At 34.9% G+C, this 22,505-nt stretch overlaps 1 protein-coding gene across 1 annotated transcript in view; it reads left to right on the top strand.

The window, feature by feature from the left end:
- The window catches only part of LOC105292826 (DNA primase large subunit), a 109,689-nt gene that overhangs the window by 16,242 nt on the left and 70,942 nt on the right, over positions 1-22,505 (top strand). Inside the window, exons 2-3 of the mRNA XM_023531217.1 lie at positions 1,797-1,869; positions 6,615-6,800. Coding sequence (XP_023386985.1) covers positions 6,642-6,800 — 159 coding nt within the window. The 5' untranslated portion in view covers positions 1,797-1,869; positions 6,615-6,641. The remainder of the gene's footprint in view (positions 1-1,796; positions 1,870-6,614; positions 6,801-22,505) is intronic.

The raw sequence follows: 22,505 nt of genomic DNA, 5'->3' as shown, positions 1-22,505 counted from the left end.
TGCAAATCAGGATGGTTAAGTGACTCACCCCAGTTTGCCAACTAGTGATTTAGAAAACCAAAATAAGAAGTCTTCAGGCTTTTAGTCTACTGCGATTTCCACTGCCCCATTCTGTCACTTTGCTCCACTGTAAGATATTTTGGGAAGTGGAATACGTTTTTATTTTTGGGATTCCACTGAAACAATTACCTGGTTATGTTATATGTCAAAATGTAAAATATTAAAATTAAATGGCACCTGTTGGTTTAACTTAGCATGAGTGTTATATGCCATAGAACTACTATGATTAAAGGAATGGATAGACATTAATTGTCAGAAATCTGTTACTCAAGGGATAAATAATACCAGAGGCAAGAAGATGTGTTTTAGGGTATGGGATCATTCTGTATCACTCCTTGGCATTGCTCATCCTGCTATTAGAATAATTCTCAGGCCATTCTTAGCCCATGGAAGGAGGACTATAGGTAGGGAAAATCTACACTTCCAGCAGTCTCCTAGCCAGTAGTGGCAATAGTCCCAAACTGTACGTTAGTTTTGCTCCATAATCCATACTCATTGTTCAAGCAGTACAACCGATTCGTTGTAGGAACAACAGCCTTTCTACAGAGCATCCTGAATGTATATTTTATTTTTTTTGGCAGCAAGAATCTTTACTGAGCAGGTAGAAAGTAGAGAGTCTGGAATTCTTTATGATCACAATGACACTTTATTCCAGATTTCCTTTTAGTTGTGGAGTCGGCATAGATCATAGTTTGATTTTGATTTTCTCTGTAATCTAGCAGCTGTTTTTCACTATGTCATATCTGAATATCCACATCTGGATCAGTGTTTATGGAGTTGGGCATGGGTATGATGTTGAGAGAAAAAATATTACAAAGGTGGGTGGCTTTAGGTAGTATATACCAAGTTAAAAATCCTAATTTATGAATAACACTGCAGGAAAGTTTATTATAGGGAAGAGGATGGCATGTAAAGAAATAGGGAATTGGGAGCCAAAAGTTTGAGTTTATTACTGCACTGCTGACTGGTTTTCTGATGTAACAACATGTCTCTAACTCCTCTGAGCCTCTGTTTCCTCTTTTGTCAAATGTAGAATAAAAATACTTTCTCAGGGTTATGAGGATGTAATTAGAGGATATAGATAAGGACTCTGCACACATAAAGTGCTATTCAGATGTTATTTTAATAAACAGTGATCACTATATATCCGTTCTTTTCAATAATTTAAAAAAATTTTCAATTACAGGAACATAATATTATATTGGTTTCAGGTGTGCAACATAGTGACTAGACATTTATATTCCTTACAAAGTGATCACCCCAGTAAGTCTAGTACCCATCTGACACCATACATAGTCATTACAATTTTAATGGTGATATTCCCTATGCTGTACTTTAAAAAAAGTTATTTCAGTTCATACCTCCTCTCAACGCTGCAAAGCACACTTTATTATCTTCATTTGACAGACGAAGAACTTACCACTAGCATTTAAGCTCCAGTTTCTTTGCTGTGCTATCATGCTGTTAATAAAGGATCAATAGTAGAGGTTTGAACTTTAACAACAATTTGCATTATGTTTCTAAGAAATGGAAGTGGCATGCTACACTAGGGATGAGGGAGAGCCAGACGGTCACTATATGTTCATACTATTTTGGGGTAAATTACTTAAGTACTCTATTAAGTACCTCTAAAACACTTGGTTATGTTTCTGCTAAGGTTTATGGGTAAAATGTTTTCTTATTCTGATTGTATCAGCAACAAATCCTATTTAATATTTTGTTCTTTTTATTTTTAGTCATTCCTACACTGGTCAAGATTACAGCACACAGGGAAATGTTGGGAAGATTTCTTTGGATCAGATCGATTCGGTAAGCATCACATCCTTTTAAATTTAGACCTTTGTCAAAGGAGGAAGCACAGGTTGAAATAATCTTTGCAACCAAAGATTATTTCTGGATGGGAAAATTTAGAGAAAATATTATTTTGTTACTTGCCAATTATTCTTAAAGGAAATTTCGTGTGCTATACATATGATTTTTTTAAATCGTAGGAACACCAAAATCAGAAAATTATATTCCGATAAAAACAGGATTTAATAAGTTATTCCAAAGGAGAATTCTTTTAATTCTTGATGATAGCTAAATGGTGTTTATGTGTTTCTGTTTAAATGCCATATACAGTTAAAAAAGAAGAAATAGAAAATACTAAGTGTATTTGTTTGCCAGGGCTACTGTAATAAAACAGCACAGACTATGTGCCTTAAACAACAGAAATTTATTTTCTCATAGTTCTGGAGGCTAGAATTCTAAGATCAAGGTGTCAGCAACTTTAATTTCTTCTGAGGACTCTGTCCTTGGCTTTTAGGTGGCTACCTTCTTGCTGTGTTTTCACATGGTTTTTCCATTGTGTTCACATCCCTGGTGTCTTTTCCTCTTTTTAAAAATTGGACCAGGACCCCATCCCCATGACCTCATTTAATCCTATTTACTTCTTTTAAAGGCACCGGCTCCAAAACCAGTCTCATTTGAGGACTTGAACATTATGAATTTTGGGGCATTACAGTTCATTCCATAACACTAAGTATTGGCTCCCTTCCTTGGGTTGCTACTAGGTTACTAGACAGCTCATTTCAACGTCACTTTGTGATTCCATAGTAGAATGAAAGAATGGCATATTCTACTATAACCTGTAGGATTTCTCTTTAAATCATAATTGGATTTCTACTCTATTCAAAAAAAGGAGAAGTAAACCATCTATAAATAATTTTTGTTTAGACAGTTACCAAATTATTTCCAAGAAAGTGAAAATATATTAAAAATGTAATGCTTGGAAACAAGAATTATAAAAAGGTGAATAGGGAGAAACCTTGAGTTTTTAGAGACCAGAATGAATAGCTCTTAACTATTCGAAAAAGTATTATCAATATTTACAGTTAATATGTCTAGAGATAACAATAGGATTGCCCACTTTATACAGTTGATTTGAAATTTGATCTCAAGGATGCCCCATCATCTACTTTCCTCAAACAGTTCTTTCATCTCTAACACTTCCTCTCTACCATATAATTTGTGTTTGTATCATGTGAATGGTTGGAGGTTAATCATATCACATTCACAAGCAAATGTGAACTTGGTTGGATACTGTGGGAAGATTGAGAAGTATAATCATTAACTTATTTAGTGAATTTATTGAGCCCATCAATTACATACCAACCACTATGCTGTGGATATACAGGTGAATAAAACAGAAAATATCTTTGTCTTCATTAATGTTACTTGAGGGAGGGAGACGACATAGTAAATAATAAGCAATATAATGATAAAATACATTAAGTGCTATGATTATATATATGAGTCTGTGTCTGAGAGCCTGTGCAAAGTGATAGAGATATATCTACATCTGGATCTCTTCTTAACTCTGTATCTGTATTGCCTGATCCTCACAACAGCATGTCATTAGCATACTTTGGATGTTACCAGTTTCTTCTCTAATTGTTTTCTTTAGATTTGAAACTGAAATCTGGCTCCCTCGATGACACTGTTTCCCTTGTGGCCCTTTTCTATTAGAAGCTGCTCTCCATACACACACCCTCTGTAGATATGGAATGTGTCTTCCTTGGTCCACATCACCACTTCCAAACCATTTTTCTTCCTTCCATTGTCAGAACTTAAACTTCTTTAAAGCCCTTGTGATCACATTTTACCACCTGATAGTTCTTGTTGCTGGTGCCTCCCACCATTCTGCTCTCATTCATTGATGACTTTAGCACCTGGCCATGGCCTTTTACACTAGCACTGCTCCTGTTACTGTTCTTCGCCTCTGCAACATCCATGTTGATAATTCATCCTTTCCGAGGGCCTTATAATTCCTTGTCTGCTCACTTTCCACAATCATTTTTCTATCCCATTATGGCCAAACTTAGACTCCATTTTTCCATTTCCATTATTTGGACTTCTAACAAAATCTCTTTAAAAAAATCTCTGCTTCCATTTTTATTTCTATATCGTCTGTTCATTACAAAACAGCCAGAGTTATCTTTGTTTATCAGATCTTGTCAGTTTCCTGGTCAAAACTCTCTCTTGGGTTACCATCACATTCAGACTAAAATTCAGACTCATTACTATAGTCTGGAGAAGGCATATGTACTCATCGTTCCAATTTCATCTTCTCCATTCTGGCCCACTCACTGCTCTAACCACAGGGACCTTCTTCCTGTCTCTTGAACACACCAAGATCATCCCTTCTTAGTATCTTTGCTTGCATGTCCTTCACCTGGAACAGTATTCTTGGATCTTCATTTAACTGGAATCCTTTAAAATATAGGGCTTAGCTGTAATGACATCTCCTCAGAGATGCTTCCCTGGCCACTCAAGTTAAAGTACTCCTTTCCTGTGCACACACGGTCTCATTACTGTTTTATTTCCCATGCTTTTGGAATCAGACGTTATCTTTTTAATTTATGTCTGTGTTTATTGTCTGTCTTCTCCCATTAGAATATAATTTCTTTGGGGATAGAGTGTTCGACTTTTTTGTTCATTGCTGGTTGCCCCGGGCTGTGCACATGGTAGTATTCAATAGGTATTTGGTGATTGAATGAATAAAAAGTAATCAAGGAATTGTGCCAAAGGAAGCTGATGTTGAATTGGGTCTTGACAGATGGGTTGGCTTTGGCTAGATGACGTGGGGAGTGGCAGACTATAACAGGCAGGGCCAGTGGAGTGAGAAAAGTGAGAAAGTAGAAAACATGACTGTGTGATTATGGAATAACCCAGCTGGCTGGAGCAAAGGGTTCTTCTTAGTATAGGAACAAACTGGGCTTCTTTTTTTTTTTTTTGCCCCTCCCTGTCACAGTACTTCCATAGCACTTGATTTATACTTTTGTTGGAGCCCTCATTATATAATTTATTTTATGAGTTTAACTTACATAATAGTAAATATAATAGTGACTATTTCTTTTTTCTTCAATTAACTGAATTACAGGGAAAAATTATGCTTTATTCATCTTCTTGTTTCCTAAAACCACCCCATAAATATTTGTTCTGTTATATATAATTGAAAAGTAGTTTGTTACAGACATTGAGGGAACCTTGAATGTTTATACTAAGGATGGTGAATATTCACTGACATTTCTGAATTAGAACAATATTTCAGAAAAAGTTATTTTGTAATAGTATGAAGGAACAAAAATTTACACATAGAAGACTTTCCTGTAGTGCTGCCAAGGGAAGATAGGGACCTGACTGAATTAAGTTTGGGATGGGAAAATTTAGAAGTTGTTACTGTGAAATGATGAAGAAACTGGGTGGTCGCTAGAGGGAGCAGCAACCTCAAGCTAAGCGAGACTTGCTCCTGCTTACAGGTAAAGTTGAACTTGCCAAGGAATGCATGAGGGGGCGGAAATTTAAGTCTCAGGAGGAAGATATTTAAGGAAGTCAGAGAGAATGCAATTGAGACTATAAGTGAAAAAGTTGAGTTAAATATGAACAATGATATTTATCTTTAATGATAAGGAAAAGACTTGTAGTTTTCTTCTTTTAACTCTTGACTTATTTAACAAGTTTATTTGAATATTTCTTTTGAAAACCATTTCTCTTATTTTTGTGTTCTACTTTGTATTTAGGTTATTTTAACAGTTCATCTGTAATTCAGAAATTGTACTTTTGAACATTTATCTCAGGAGAATTAAACCTTATATTCACTCAAAAACCTGTATATTCATTTATTTGAAATAGCCCCACACTGGAAACAACTCAGATCTCCTTCAGGAAGTGAATGGTTAAACAAATTGTGGTTCACCCATACCATAGAATCTTACTCAGCAATAAAAAAAGGAGCGAGCTATTGATACCTCCAACAATTTAGATGAATTTCATGGGAATTATGCTGAATAAGAAAGCCAGTCCCAAAACATCACATATTATATGATTCTATTTATATAACAGTATTGAAATGACAAAATTATATATAGAGAGAATAGATTAATGGGTTCCACTGGTTAAGGAATGGGGGGCGGGCAGGGTGCAGAAGGTAGGTAATGGTGGTTATAAAAGGGAAACGTGGAGGTTCCTTGTTGCGAGGGAACTGTTCTACATCTTGACTGTGGTGGATGCATGAACCTGCATCTGATAAAATTACATAAAACTAAATGCACTACAGAAATGAGCACATAAGTGCAACTGAGGAAATTAAGGTTAGTGGATTATATCAGTGTCAATATCTGAGATGCTACAGTTTTACAGGATATTAACCTTTGGGAGAACCTGGATATTTGACAGTATCTCCTTGTATTATTTCTTACAGCTGCATGTGAATCTATAGTTATCTCCAAAGAAAAAGTTTAATTAAAAATCTTAAAAGAAAAAGAAATAGATGAAATAAATTTTAATATTTTTATTTAACCCAATATGTCCAAAATATTTATGATTTCAACATGTAATTGATATAAAAATGTTAATAGAACGTTTATCTGTAATCACAGTAACATAATCCTCCAGTTTTGTTTTTATTTCAATTAGACTGAATCTACAGTTCACAAATTAGATTAATTTGCAACAAATATTGTCATAGACCTGGTAAATCTTATACATAACCGAAAACTCTTTTTTTCTTGTAGTTTTCTACCAAATCCTTCCCACCTTGCATGCGTCAGTTACACAAAGCCTTGCGGGAAAATCACCATCTTCGTCATGGAGGCCGAATGCAGTATGGCCTGTTCCTGAAGGGCATTGGTCTAACATTGGAACAGGCACTGCAGTTCTGGAAGCAAGAATTTATTAAAGGAAAGATGGATCCAGACAAGGTAATTTAAAAAAATCAGAGCAGTAACTGAAATTTTACTTCAGTCTGAAAACTAAAAGGTCTGTTTTTTGGATATGTCCCTGAAATATAAAAATTCTAAATGTTAAAAATTCTAAAAGATAAACATGTCTGCACTTTCTTTTAGGTAAAAAGAAACTCATGTATTAAACTAATAGATGTCAAACAATATTGGGAGAGTTGAGTTCATTCAAAGGGGAAAATTGAAACAGCAATGTATGGTGTAAAGTATTGCTTAAATGATGTGTCTTCTCCTCTGTAGGTATACTGCCAATGGTTGTTATAAGACCGAAATTGCTTTCTGAGATATATTTTTATAGGAATGTATATGTAATATCTGTACACACACATATATGTGTGTGTGTGTATGTGCTGCTGAGTTGGCTCTGACCCCTGGCGACCCTGAGCAAGTGATGTCCGTGTCCTGTCCTCAACAGCCCTGCTCAGCTTCTGTGAACTCGTTCCTATGGCTGCTTTTATGGAGCCAGCCCATCTCATATTTGGTCTTCCTGTTTTCCTGCTATCTTCTATTTTTGTCAGCATTATTGTCTTTTCCAAAGAACTCTGCATTCTCATGGTGTGCCCCAAGTAGGACAGCCTCAGTTTGCCATTTTTGGCTCCAATGATGTTTTAGGCTTAACTGGCTCTGGGACTCACTTGTTTGTCTTTCTCGTGGTCCAGGGTATCTATAGAGCTCTCCTCCAACACCGTATTTCAAATGAATCAATTTTTTTCCTATCAGCCTTCTTCCCTGTCCAACTTTCACATCCATACATAGTAACAGGGAATACAAGAGTGTAGATGCTCTTAGCCTTCGTCTCTAATGACACATTTTTGTTCTTGATCTTGCCTAATTCTTCTATTGCTGCTCCTCGTCTTGACTTCCTGGCTGCAGTCTCCATTTGAATTGATAACTGAACCAAAGCAAAATCTTTAAAAATTTTAATGCCTTAATTGTCTATGTTAAAGTTGTGTATTTATTCTGTAGTAATGATTTTCGCCCTCTTGATGTTCAGACGCCGTCCCGCTTCGGCACTTTCTTCTTTCACTTTCATCAGAAGTTGTTTCAGATCATTGCTTTCTGCCTGTAAGATGGTGCCATCTGCATATCTTAAGTTATTGATGTTTTTACCACCAGTTTTCACTCCTCCTTCCTCTGAGTCTAGTGCAATGTCTCATATGATAATGTTCTGCATGCAGATTAAACAAATAGGGAGATAAAATGCACCTTTGTCTGACACCTTGGCCTATAGAAAACCATTCTGTCTCTCCATATTCTGTCCTGACAGTGGCTTCCTGTCCGTAATACAGGTTACATATCAGGCCAATCAAGTGCTGAGGCATGCCCATAGCTTTTCATGATTCAGGCAGTCAAAGGCTTTACTGTAGTCTATAAAACATAGACTAACCCTCCTCTGACATTCTTTGGAGCACTCCAGTACCCAGTGAATACTCGTAATTCGATCTTGATTACCTCTTTCTTTTCTAAATTCAGCTTGAACGTTCCACATTTCTTGCTCCATATAAGGTAGAAGCCTTTGTTACATTGCTTTAAGCATCACTTTATTTAGGTGGAGAATTTGAGCAATGGTCTTATAGCTGTTGCAATCCTTGGTATCTCTTTTCTTGAAGATTGGGATGTGTGTTGAAAGTTTCCACTCTGTAGGCCATTGTTTTCTTTTCCTTATCTGTTGACATATTTTTGTTAGGATTTTGACAAATTCAGTTTCTGTGGTTTGAAATATTTCTATTGATATTCTGCCTACTCCTGGTGATTTATTTCTTCCCAATACTTTTAAAGCAGCTTTCACTTCCCTTGCTAGAATTACAGGTTCTTCCTCATAGGAATCTCCTTCAGAGGTATCTGTCATCCTTTTGTCTCCCTTAGCTTAGTTTTTTAGTATACTGTTTCCGCCTTCTTTTCATTTTCTCCTGGTCAGATAATGTGCTTCCTTGTGGGTCATTCAGCATTCCTAATCTAGATTTGAATTTCCCTTTTATATCTTGAACTTTCTGGTAGCGAGCTCTCGTTTTTTCTCTGTTGTTCTCTTCTATCTCCTTATATTGACTATTGTAATAGTTGTCTTTATCTCTGTGATAGTTGCTAAAAAGTGAGTTCAGGATTCTCACCATGCTTTTCTCACCTTTTGCTTTTGCATCTTGTCTGTCTTTAACAATTTTTAACAATTTTAACAATTTGTCTATCATTTCAATTTTTCTTTCCTTTTTACATCTGGCATTGTTTTTCTCCATTCTTCCCTGATAACATTTCTAGTTTCAATGCACAGTCCTTCTGGTTCTCCATCAATGAAGTTTAATAGTGCAAATCTATTTTTTTATGTATATTTTAACCATGAGGAATATTATTTACAGTATATTTTGACACTATGATTCTTTTAGTGCTTTTCTTTAACTTTAATGTTTGATAGTAACTGTTTGTGGTCAGTCCCACAACCTATTCCTGGTCTTATTTTGGCAGAAAAAATACAGCTTCTCCATCTCCTGCTCCCAAATATGTAGTTTGATTTCTGGTGATGTCTGTGTGTACAGTCTTCTGTTCACTTGTTTGAAGCATGTGTTTGCAGTGGAAAAGTTCTTGGCTTCACACAAATCCATGAGCCAATCTTCTACTTTATGTCTGACCCCTAGTGCAAGTTTTCTGAAAACGTTTGATTCTTCTTTATTTTCTACTTTTGTGCTCCAGTTGCCTATATTTATCAGCATCTCTTGTTTTGGTGTGCTTTCAATTTCTTCCTGGATAGCTGTATAAAAGTTTTCAATTTCATCTTCTTCAGTCTCTGTAGTTGGAGCATGGATTTGAATGACGGCTATGCTAATAGGTTTTCCTAGAATTCCGACTCCATATATGCACATACAATGTCATTTTCAGGAGTAGGAGATATTAAGAACAAAGGGAAAACAATTTAAAATGTTTGTGTGTGTGTGTGTGTTATGAAGCATTTTTAGGAAGACTTTAATCCCTTTAAACCTGAGAACTGCTTTTAAATCTATCTATAGTACTCAGATCCCCACTCTTATTCTTAATTTAATGGTACTAGCTAATGACATTTTATTTTAGAAGTATGGTTTCTTGTTCCTTCAATGCCATGGCACTGTGATACGAAGTAAATTTTTTACTGTTTATTTCTTGGTTTGCTTTTTTCTAGTAGGAAAGATAAATTACAGAACAAAGAATAGTTACCAAGTAAATTTTATAATAAGATTTTATTTTGGTTGCCATAACAAAATACCATACACTGGGTGCCTTAAACAACAGAAATTTATTTTTTCATAAATAAATTTTTTCAAGTTCTGGAGGCTTACAATCCAAGATCAAGTTTTCAGCAGATTTGTTTTCTAATCTGAAGCCTCTCTCTCTCTAGCTTCCAGACAGCCACCTTCTGTGTGCTTTCACTCCCCTGAAGTCTTTTCCTCTTATAAAGACACTAGTCATATGGATTAGAATCCCACTCATACCATCTTACTTAACCTTAGATACCTTTTTAAATGCCCTATCTCCAAATACAGTCACATTTCGAGTTAGGGCTTCGACATAAGAATTTTAGGGAGAACACAATTCAGTCCATCACATCTCTAGCTTTATATATTTTTAAAAGGTTAAGATTTTTGGTAACATCATAAAAATCTCTTACAGTTTTTATAGATTTGTTTTAAAAACTTTCATTCATAATTATCCATAGAGTCTTAATTTATCATTTAATAGGTTTTTTTAAAACACAATTTTGGGTAATGTTCATTAGCCTTCCATTATATATTTACTTTATTTTAAAGGTAACATTCTGATTATAGAAAATAGGAAAACACAGAAAAATTTACCTGTCATTTCCTCACCCTGAAATAGTTACTATGAACATTTTAGCCTTTCTCTCTAGTCTAAGTAGCTAGATATCATTGAGTTCCCCCCCTTTCAAAAACAGACGTTATATTATGATCATTTCCTTATGTTGCTGAGTTATTTTTGAAAATATCATTTGGATTATTTGCATAACAACACATCATTTGAAAGTGATATAATTTGGTTAATCATCACCCGATTATTGGACATATGGTTGTGTCTATTTGACTCTATCAGAAATGTTATTGCAACCAGTATCCTGAGCACATAAATCTTTGATTATAGTTCTGATTATGGTCTCTGTATATATTCATCAGGGAATAAAGTTACCTGGTGAAAACTGTAGACCATTTTTGGTGTATGCCGTGAAATTACTATTTGGAAAGGATTTAAATTAAATTCTCATCGAGCTATGTATCTCGCTTTGTCATTGATATCATTATATATTATTACTTTGAAGTGTTCTTTTTTTCATCTTATTAAAAATTTGATATATTATGTAGGTAGGTGTATTAGGATTCTCCAGAGAAACAGAACCAATAGAAAGTGTGTGCATTAAGAGATTTATTATAAGGAATGGCTCATGTGATTATGGAGGCTGACAAGTCCCAAGATCTGCAGTTAACAAGCTGGAGACCCAGGAGAGCCCCTAGTGAGTTCCAGTCTGAATGCCAGCAGGCTGAAGACTCAGGAAGAGCCAGCGTTTTAGCTTGAGTCCAAAGGCAGGGAAAAATCTGTGTCCTATCTTAAGGCAGTGAAGCAGGAAGAAATGCCCTTTTACTCTGCATTTTTCTATTTAGATATTCAAAGGAATGGGTGACTCCCACCAACATTGGGGAGGGTATTCTGTCCTGCCAGTCTACTAATTCAGATGTTACTGTCATCCAGAAACACCCTCACAGACACACCCAGAGTAATGTTTGACCAAATGTCTGGGCACCCTGTGACCCAGTCAGGTTAACACAAAATTAACCATCAGAGCAGATAAACCTTTGTGAGCTGTGAGCTGTGGAGAAAGTTAGGCCATGGTTTTGAAGTGACAAGAGAGAACTTGAGCTAGCATTTTAGCTTGGTTTGTGCTGTATACTAAGAGGAGAAAGAGGAAAGAGAAGGAAAAACTTGCTCTGAATAGGCCTTTGGCTTGCATACCTGTTCACTGTCCCAACATTTTTTTATGTGTGTTTGGGAGGGGCTATGGATCAATGTCTTTGGTATTTAGATATTTTTAAACCTGTGTGTTTGAAAAAAAATTTTCAAGTGGATTTTTTAAAATTTTGCAATGTAAAAGTAGTTTTCTTCAAAAATTATTACAAAAAGAAATCAATAAATAATTTGTACCTTTCTAGATAATATATAGCAGTCTATATTTCATTAGCTTATTATTGATTACAGCAAATATATTAGTTTTACAAAAAGATTATAAGTTACACGTATGATTTACTGTGTCTATCTAGTTTTCTGTTCTTAGAGTCTGTTTGTAAATACATATTCATGTTTTTCTCAATTATATCCTCTTTTACATATTTTTTTGATAAAATGTAATTTAGTATCTTTTGGCTTATTAAAATATTCTCTTCACTGTAATAATTATACATTTTCACTAAGTTATACATCGATTAAAAGTACTCTTAAGAGATGTAAAAAATTGATGGCTTAAACATTGTTTGTAAAGAATGATTATGGAGGACGTATATTAGACATTTTTTGTAGTGCTCTAATTAAAGGAGCTAGGAATTAAACCTAGGAATGATTTGGAACAATCACTTCCATTGAATAGCTTATTTCCTGACGATGCAAGAAAACTGTTGTGGTGGCATTGTCAGTTTCAACTGAAATTCTCCTTTACTATTGTTTTTCAAATGACCATTGAGCTGATTTCTTTCTCTTTATGTTTATATACTCATTGTAACTTATTCGACATACCTTGCTTTGCGCATCTGAGCAAAGATTACAGGTATTTAGACATTATTTAGGAAGCAACAGAAAAGGGATTAATACCTCCATCACTTTTTAACTATAACTCTGTTGTTACTGCTACCTTTCCTAGTTATTCTGTTTAGAACTAAGTATTCCTTTTCCCTAACTCCTTTCTAAAAATGAAGCTCTGTTCTTTATGAATTGATTGCCTAATCAGTGTCTGTCTCTTTCTCCCATCTTCCCTTGCTTGTATTTGTTGCACGCATTTATCTAGTTTTTTAAAAAAATACTTTTCTAAGGTTATGCTTCAAGTTGGAGGGGGAATTTGTCCATATTGTAAAATAATGTAAAACCGTATGTATTAGCTTTTGTAGCTGTCATCTAGAATATAAATATTAGAGTAGCATGTTACTAGATACTTTTTATTAAAGTTAAGCAATTTTTGTATTATAGTCTACACATTCTCATTTTCTCTTATAAACATTTTTGAATAATAATAATGTGATTGTGGAAGCAACTCAAGGTCCTGTTATTTTTTATTAGGAATTTGATATACTAAGTCAGTTCCTCTGTATATGTAAAATGTAGCCACCTGTGTATAAAGTGCTTATTCAGAGTTATTAGTTTGGATTGGTTATTTTTCCATTCTTTTAAAATTGCTTTCAGACTAGCATGCACATTCTAGTAAATGGTATTAATAATAAATAGAGGTACCACCTAATATAGCTTCCAGTTACTGGCTACCAGATTATGCTCTTATAATTTTGGACACTTATCACTACCTCGTATACATTGTTTATTCAGTTATTATCTATATCCTACAATTAGAATAAAGCTATATAAAAGCAAGTATCTTTTTCTTGTTCACTGCTGCGTGTGTAGGCACCTAGAACAGTGCCTGAACCCTAGTAGACACTCAATAATTTATTATTGAGTGGACTAAAAAATCCTTATAGTTATAAATACGTGGAAAACTAGGAAATTTGGTCTGTTTTTCTTAAATTCATTCAGATAAATTGGTACTACACACCTGTTCGTTAATGTGCTGTTATTTCATTCATAATGAACTGGAAGCTGAAGTGGATCAAGAATTTTAGTAGAATCTGAAATTTGCAATAGAAACTATTGGTTTTATAAATTAGAAGAGATTTCTCATCGTGGACTTGCTAAAGGGGTCCATGATACAAAAAAGTTTAAGAACCCTGAAAGGTGATCATAGCAGAGGATAGGGCTTCTAGTTTATTGTCTTCCAACTTAGTTGTTTAGAAACTGTAGTTTTCATTTTTTTCTGCTGAATTTAAACTAGAATGCCTATATTGATCCATCTTTATTGAACTTTGTACATATCATCTTTATAACTTATCAAATCATAGTATCTTTGTTGCATGTGTGTCTTATGACTGGATTTTGAACTACTTATATGCCGGGACGATAACTTTTCCACTTTGGGTCTGAAGGGCTTAGCACAAGACCTAGCAACTGTTAGATATTTGCTGAATACGTGGTAAACTCTGCCAAAGCTTTAAAAGATAGCTTTCAGTATGAGAAAAGAAATCTTTGTTTCTTTTTAAATAGAGCTATATTTCTAACAAGTTTATAAAATAGTAACCATTTTAATAGCAAGCCAGATTTATTGTGTTCCATGTATTTTTCTAAATCAAAATATGGGTTGAGAGAATATGCAACTATGTAAGAAGTGGTAACCAACTGTCCGTTATTATTTAATGTCCAGAAATATAGTACATACTCAGTTACAAATATTTAAATAATACAGTTGTCAAATTATGATTCTTATTAAAAGTACAAAGAAGCACGCATATGTGTGTGAAAATACACATGCATACATATTCCATCTACACTGTGATGATCATTCAATAGATTTTTATTGTGTGTTCATCATAGACAAGACACAACCCTTATTTATGAGGACTTTACAGTCTCCTGGATAAACCAGATAAACACAAATATACAAATTCAGTGTGATAATTGCTGTGGTCATAGGATTCTATAGTAGAACAGAGGAGAGACCCGACAGAAAGGAAAATAGAGTGTGTCATGAGTGAGGATGTTATATTTGCCAAGTAAAGTTAAGGAATTAGCTAGAGAAAGGAAGGGATTCCATGTTGAGAAGGCAGCATTTTCAGAGGACCTCAGATGAGAGAATGTATCTCATCCTTTAGGTGGTGGGAAACTGAACTGTAAAAGTATAATTGTGGCTAGAGATAAGTCAATAGAGTTTTGTTTGTTTGTTTGTTTGTTTTTTAATATAATTACCAAAGATAGTTGGATTAATTAGTAGGCCAGTAGGAAATGGTCTTGCTGGATAGGAAATTGCCAACTGGGATCAGGTCAACTATACAGGGTCAGTTGATAACTGTAATTTAGTTAAATATATCTATATATAATTTTGAATATTTACTAATATTCAAATAGATATAAATATATCTATATATAACTTTGAATATTTACTAAAATTGTGTTGTGAATCTGGGGATGTTATGAAAGTGTATCGACAAAAAAGCATAGTACAAACAAAGTTCCCACTTATATTTTCACTTGATTAAAATTAATTTGGCCTCTCTAAATACGGATTTCTGATTATGCAGGCCAATGTAGATTTAAAAAAATAAATAATCCTTTTGGTTTAAGATTTTCATCTTTTTGATAATAAAGTGAGTTGATAGGAGTATCTAGAAAACAATTACAAAATGTGATGGTGAAAAGAAAAGTATTGGTGAGGTAATGTGGAGTAAGGACGTTATTAGAGTGGATCATGTTATAGATTTCTTGAAGATTAATCTTGAATTAGGACTTGAAGAAAATGAATGGCATGGATTAGTAGAGAGATAGGTAAGGATATGAATACACAGTGAACAAGGAATGAGGGGCAAGTAGGCAGAGCATTGTTCACTCTTCCGCTATTTGTTTTTCTTCCATTATTGTATAATTCTTTATAATTCTTCGTTTTTGTTGTTGTTGTTGTTGTTGTTGTTGTTGTTGTTATCTGGATTGGGAGTTGTGATTTTTGGTTGTTGTCATGTTAAAATCTGCGCTTTCAGAGTTCTCCTTGGGTTTTACCTGGTCATTATGATTGAATGCCATTTTTATTTGGATGCATATTGCACTGAAAGATAAAGGATTTTAGTATTAAAACATCAACCATTTCCAAGAGAACATTCTGTTATGAATGATCTTATAGCAAACTAATTGCTTTGGGTTATACTTTACTCCCATAATAATATTAGTTTCATAATGTAGGGTTTTTATTCTTAGATTTAATTGTATTGAGTATTTATCATATGTTAAAAATTTTTTTGAATAAAGCTTCTTTGGTTCACCTTGTCAGTGGAGGATGAAGACATTTGAAAAGTGCGCTCGAGTCATCAAATAGCATTCTTTGGATTTGTGAATAATTCTACAAGAGTCTTGGAAACTTTGAATGTCTTATTCCTTAAATAATATCTTAGATTCTTGAATTAATACATTGGTGCTTTATGCAAATAAAATATATTTAATCAATCAAAATACAGTTTCATGCAAGTTTTTCTTAGTTGTAATTATAATTTACATGCCAATCTGCCCGAGAAAAGGCCTCACCCAATGTGCAAGAGATAAATTTATCACACCTTGGTTTAAAGCATGAAAAATATACCACTAAAATATTCTTTCAGTTGGTACTTGGATATTAAATCACTTCAGCCACTAGCTTTGTTAAGAATAAATTGAACTGGATAATTCTTCTAATAAATTTAAGCAATATGTCCCCTTAATCAGATGGCTTATATTGTTGTTGTTCTGAATGGCTTTGACCTGGCTCTGCTGGATATTAAGCACAACATAAATCATGTATGCTTTATATATAGCTGAGTTTCCTGTCCCCAATGATAGCGTACTTAAGGTCTACTACATGTTGTTATAATTGGGTCAAGGAACATTTAGTGCTATTTAAAAAGCTTATCTCTTGTCCCAGAATCCAGCTTTCATCATGACTTAGAACAGACTTTTATTTTATTTTAACAACAGACTTATGTTGTTAAAAATTGACTACCAAAGGATTAAATATTTGGCTGAGCAGGGGGAGGGGGTGTGAGTATATGAAGCATATTTATTGCTAGGGTTTTGGTTTCTAAGACCACTGGTTCTCCCAGGACCCATAACAGCAGCATCAGCTTCAGCAGCATCCGGGAATTTGTTGAAATTCAAACTCTAGGAATCAAACTCCGGGAGCAGAGTCCACAGTTTGTGGTTTAATAAGCCTTCCAGGTGAAACTGATGCACACTAAAGGTCAAGAATCAGTGTTTTAGATATTGCCCTTATAGAAATTGACATCGGTTATTGGCTTATCAAAATATAGGCATGGAAAATCTTCAACTCTTATTTGTTCTCCTGTCTACTTCTATTGGCAATTTGAGCATAATGTGTTATCCTTTATCAGTAACTTACATAATTATGAACCCCTACTATGTGCTAATACTAAATGGATATGTACAGCAAAGCTTCTCAGCTGGTATACTGCTAATGAATTTCCAATATACTCCAATATTGATCTCATGAACCCTTGAGGAAGCTGGGCTGGGCCTCGGATACTCAAAGCTAGTTGCCTTCAACTGTGAGCAGTTTCTCTCATTTACAATAGAGTGCTTTACAAATATCATTTACATGTACTCAGTGACATAAAAGAGGTTGGAAAAAACTATATAGAGTTCAGACTTAGAGTCAGATTGAGTTCAGATTTGGTTCTATAAAAAACTGTGACCTTGGACAAATTACCTGATGTGTGTCATCTATAGAATGTGGACAGTAATTATGTGTACATATGTAGATATATCTCTGTCAACCTGTCTGTCTACATTTCAGTGATTGTGGTGAGGATTCAGTAAGGGCTTGGAACAGATTCTGACATTCTGTAAGTGGTAGCTGTTCTTATTTTAGGACTTCATAGGAAGGAGATGTTAGCTTTACATGAAGTAGTCAGTACAGTTTCCTCATGTAGAATGAAATTTGTGCTGGCTTAATAACAGGTTTCATGTAACCTAGAATGGAGAGGAAGTTTAAGAGAAGGAATGGAATTAGGGACCGAATTCCAGCATAGTTTTAGAACATGTTCAAGGGATATAGACTAATGGAATAGATTTTAGGAATGGATTTTAGTGTTCTTGGGAGCTCTTGGGCTCCACAGCAAAGGGGACAGAAATTCACAAGGGAAATCGAGTGATCTGATTTCTGATTTCTTTTGAAGGTAAATAAGTTGGCAGATAGAGAGTATAGAGAGAAATTGAGAGAGCAGAGGACTCTACTTTGAGGAGTACCCACTGCTTGGAATAGAAATGGAGGAACTTAAAGTGAAAGCAGAATTATCAGAAAAATTGGAGTAGAGGAGAGAAATCAGTGTGGAGTCTTAGGCACTAAGAAAGAGGAGAATTTTCAAAAGTAAGGTGTACTTGGTAGTTTCAGAACTGAGAAGGGCATGGATATTGTTTTTAGAAAGTTGCTTCTAAGAAAAGTACAGAAGAGGAGACAGATTCCCTAGTTCTATTGACCACATAAAGAAATGGAGGCAATGGAAATAGAGTAATTATTCTAGAAGTTTGAGAAGTCAGTAAGGAAAGAACGTATTAGCTATAGAGGGTGACCATTCCAGGCAAAGATTATTTTCAAGTTGAGGTGGTCAGAAGCAGTGAAATTCATGGAAATAGAGGCTGTGCTGGGAGTAATTGAGGAAATGGAGAATTTATAAGCATATATTTATAGTGTGATTATTATATAGTATGACTCTCCTCTCCCATATGATGCTCCCCGAGACTAGGGATCTTTCTGTCTTTTTTACCACCATATACCCAGCACTTGGCACGGTGCCAGAAGGGTCATGCATATTTAATAAAATTTGTTGAATGAATGAATGATTGCTTAAGGAGTTCAGTAAGGATCTCTTATTTGCCTGAGACCTGAAAGATATATGAGAGATTTTAAGTTGGTAAAGTAGTGTTTGAAGGAAGAAAGAAGAGCTAAGGAAGTTCATGCCCACTGCCTACCTTTTCAGTAAAGTAGGCAGGGAGGTCACTTACCCATAAGGATCTGGTGCAATTAGGGCTCAAGGAAAGTTGAAGAGAGTGTAGAATGACACCCTCCAGAAGTATGCTAAGGAGTTCACCTATGATAAATATGAAAGATTGCTAAGCTAAAGAATGATTACAATTTGACTATTCACTGAGTGCCTAGCATATGCCAGGTACTATAACTAATACTTTACCTACACCAGTAATGCCTACTAAAATGTTGCAAAGAAATAAGTACATACACGAAATATCAAGGTAATCTAAACCCTTATTAGTTAATAATAATTTAAAATGATAAATGGATTATTCTATGATCTTTCATATATTTTCTCTATATTTATAAACCTATTAACTTGTAGACCCAAAGCTTAATTAGTTTACTATTGGTTATGTTAATTATAATAATTGATTATGGTTTTGATTTTTTTAAAAAAGAAAACTTTTGCTTGAATATTCACATTAGCAATATCTTAGGAAAGTAATTTGAATGTAATAAGTTTCTTACAAAAGTAGGCTAATCATTGTCACTAGGCAGCAATTTTAAGGGTACCCTTAGCAGTTACCAAGCTATCTAGAATATATTTTGTAAGGTTTCATTGTAATAAAATTTCTATTCTCTCTTCCAAATATTTTAATGTATAATAAAGACATGTGCATATTAAGTGTTTAACTCTTATCTCCATGCCTTCTGTTGCCTTTGGAATACAAATTCTAGATAAGACAGTATAAGGCTTAATATTTAAACACTGATTTGAGCAGGTTGGACTTGCTTTCATGAATTGCCAAGAGGCTAGCTAGTCAAATTTTCAATTAAATTATGTATTGCGTTATCTATCCTTAGAATAAAGCAGATATTATCCCTCCCTCCCAACACTATTCTGGTAAAAATTAGCTTTAGTAAATCTAATTGCTTTTGGTGGTCTACTCTAAATGCTTTTCAGTTCTTAACTATGAAAATGAGACAAAAAGTAGAAAACTTCAACTTTAATCATTCCTTTTAACTTGTTTTGCCAGTGATACCTTGTGGATTAAAATTGTTATAAAATGATGTTTTACCCAACATTTTAAAAGGTTAAACTTTTGTTGTTAGTACGTGCAGTGCCTTTAGGAGACGATGATGACAAGGAGGTACCAGTGTAAAGCTCCACAGAGCATGTCTTAATTGTCATGTCCTGGTGGTAAATTTTCTCCAGAAAAACTGGGTATTTATAATCTCCAAAATGGATCAGATTTCTGATACTAAGGGATTTTTCTTTGAAAAATTTATTAGAGTTAGGAATCTCAAGGGCTTGGAGTGTGGAAAAGATATATTCTCGGCTTTCTTTATCAGCCCATTATGTCTTTATTATCCAGCACATTTCCTATAAATTTTTCTTGATTTTTTTTGTTTTTGTTTTTTTTAAAAAATTACTTGGCACCATCTTTTCAGTTAGTTTACCTCTTTGTAAAGTAGGATTTTATTTTAAAAATAAATCAAATGGCTATTTGCACCTGTCACGTGCATTGCTCTTTATAGGAAGGCATTTTAAGTTTTCGTGGTTGTGAGGACTAGAAAATGGCTGTGCTTTTAATGGTGCATTATTGTTGAATGCAGCTTAGTCAGAAAAATAGGAATCCTAACCAGGTAACGAGTAGTGGGATGTTAACTCAAGGGGCGGGGATCTAGATGGTTATTGTTTCAGACTGGCAAAAATGCCCATTTTTAAGTGAAACAAGGCTTTTAAGTGAGAATGAGTTCAGAAGAATGAGGCATAGATATCTGAGGTAAAAAAAAAAAAAATTGAGGGTAATGTTGACGAGGCACCCTGTGACATAGTGTTCTTTGACTTTAGATCTTTAAAATATGCTTGTCATTTTCTTTTGCACTGTCTCAGATTTGTCCATGCTCACCGCCTTTTCCTAGGTTGCTATGTCAGGAGTGTATTTTATTCATCCATTCAACAAATATTCGAGTGTCTACTATGTCCCAGATGCTCTTTTAGATACTAGAGGTACAGTAGTGATCAAAATTAGGCAAAAAATATCAACCCTCTGGAGTTTACATTCTTGTGGGAGAGATACAGTAATCGTATAAGTAAATTATATATTGATTGGTGATAGATGGTGTGGAGAAAATTCTGCAGGGAAGAATATAGGGAACATAGTTTTGAGTGATTTAGTCAGGGAAGCCCTAAACAAAAGATGACATTTAACCATAACTTGAGTTTTGTATGAGAGCTTTGGGCTTCACATCACTGGTATTTATCATATCTTGGTGGGATATGAATAAGCAAATGTCAACGTTCACCATTTTACAATGAGGAAAACCTGAGTCGAGGAAAACTGTCCAAATGTACCTAGAAACAGCAGACACTGGACCTTAGAGCCCTTGGATATTGTGATTTGGATCTCTGGAAGGTGAGCTGCAATGCAGCCAGATCCAGCCAAAAAGTCAAGGAGAGGTTCAGGAAAGGCCAGCAGGAGGCAGTGGAGCCCCTTACGGACTGAGGCTGACTCCCAGTCATAAGGTTTGGGCAAACCTAGCAGAAGCCAAGCGAGGAGCCATGGGTGGGTAGACTTAGGCATACACGGAGGCCTACATAACCTCACTGCATCGCAGGTTTCAGTGAGGGAGGTAGTTTCAGACCCTTCATTTTGGAGGGTTGTGGTTTAAAATGTGGTACCAGGCTTTGTCTGTGATCACTCTAGGACTGATTGAGGCTGACTTTCTTGCTCTCAGGTCTTTGATCCCAATGGCTTCCAGGATGAGTAAAACAAGACTGTGTTAATCACACCCAGAACCAAGGATCCCGTGGTTTACTTAAGGTTCTAAAGTTTGAGAGGGAAATGTGAGGGGTTCCCTACTAAAATCTCAAAAGAATTCTTGGCTGTCTTTTCATCCCTCACTGGAAAGATACCCAGAAGGGAAATGGTGTCTATAACATGGTTCATGAGTTTTGAGCTAAATCCATCCTTTTACCTACCATAACCTTAATGTTTTCTCTGTATTTTTTTATATTATTTTAAATTATTATTTTATTTAGTTCCAAGTATACAGTACGTTGGTTAGACATCTATATAGTTCATAAAACAATCCCCCCAATTGCTCCCTCCCACCCCTGACCCTCCACCTACCCAGCATATTAATGCTAACTGCATTCCCTATGCTGTGCTCCCCATCCTGTGACCATCCATCAGCTACTAATTTGTACTTCTTTAGCCTTTTACCCCATTTTCCCAGTCCTCCAAACCCCTCTTCCCTCTGTTCGACACCAAAGTGTCCACTGTATTTGTGAGTCTGTTTTTGACTAGTTTGTTCTTTTTATTCCTTAGATTCCGCATATCAGTGAAATCATATAGTGTTTATCTTTCTCTGTCTTAATTAAATACCTTCTAAGTTCATCAAAGCAATATCTTTTTCCATCTCCTTCCTTTTCACATGTAGGGGTCTTGTTTTCTTATCCTTTCAGCCACTCTATCTTTCGGTTGGAGCACTTAATTTTTTTCTGTCCTTATTGATAGGAATGTAGTTGTTACCATTTTTTATTCCTGTTTTTGATACATGTTTTTTCTTCTTAAAGAAGTCCCTCCAACATTTCCTGTAATACTGGCCTGGTAGTGATAAATTCTCTTAGCTTATTTTTGTCTGGGAAGCTCTTATCTGTCCTTCAACTTTAAATGATAGCTTTGCTGGATAAATTATTCTTGGTTGTATATCCTGGATCTTCATCCTGTCGAATATTTTTTGCCAAGCCCTTCTGTCTTGCATAGTTTCTTTTGAGAAATCAGCTGCCAGTCTTATGGGTGTTCACTTATAATTGAATTTATTTGTCTTTCTCTTGCTGTTTTTAATATTCTTTCTTTGTATTTAACCTTTGG

This window comes from Pteropus vampyrus, unplaced genomic scaffold (genome assembly GCF_000151845.1).
Source record: "Pteropus vampyrus isolate Shadow unplaced genomic scaffold, Pvam_2.0 Scaffold64, whole genome shotgun sequence".
Taxonomy (NCBI): domain Eukaryota; kingdom Metazoa; phylum Chordata; class Mammalia; order Chiroptera; family Pteropodidae; genus Pteropus; species Pteropus vampyrus.
Note: the sequence above shows the minus strand (reverse complement) of the source record. Positions and strands in the feature narration are given on the sequence as shown.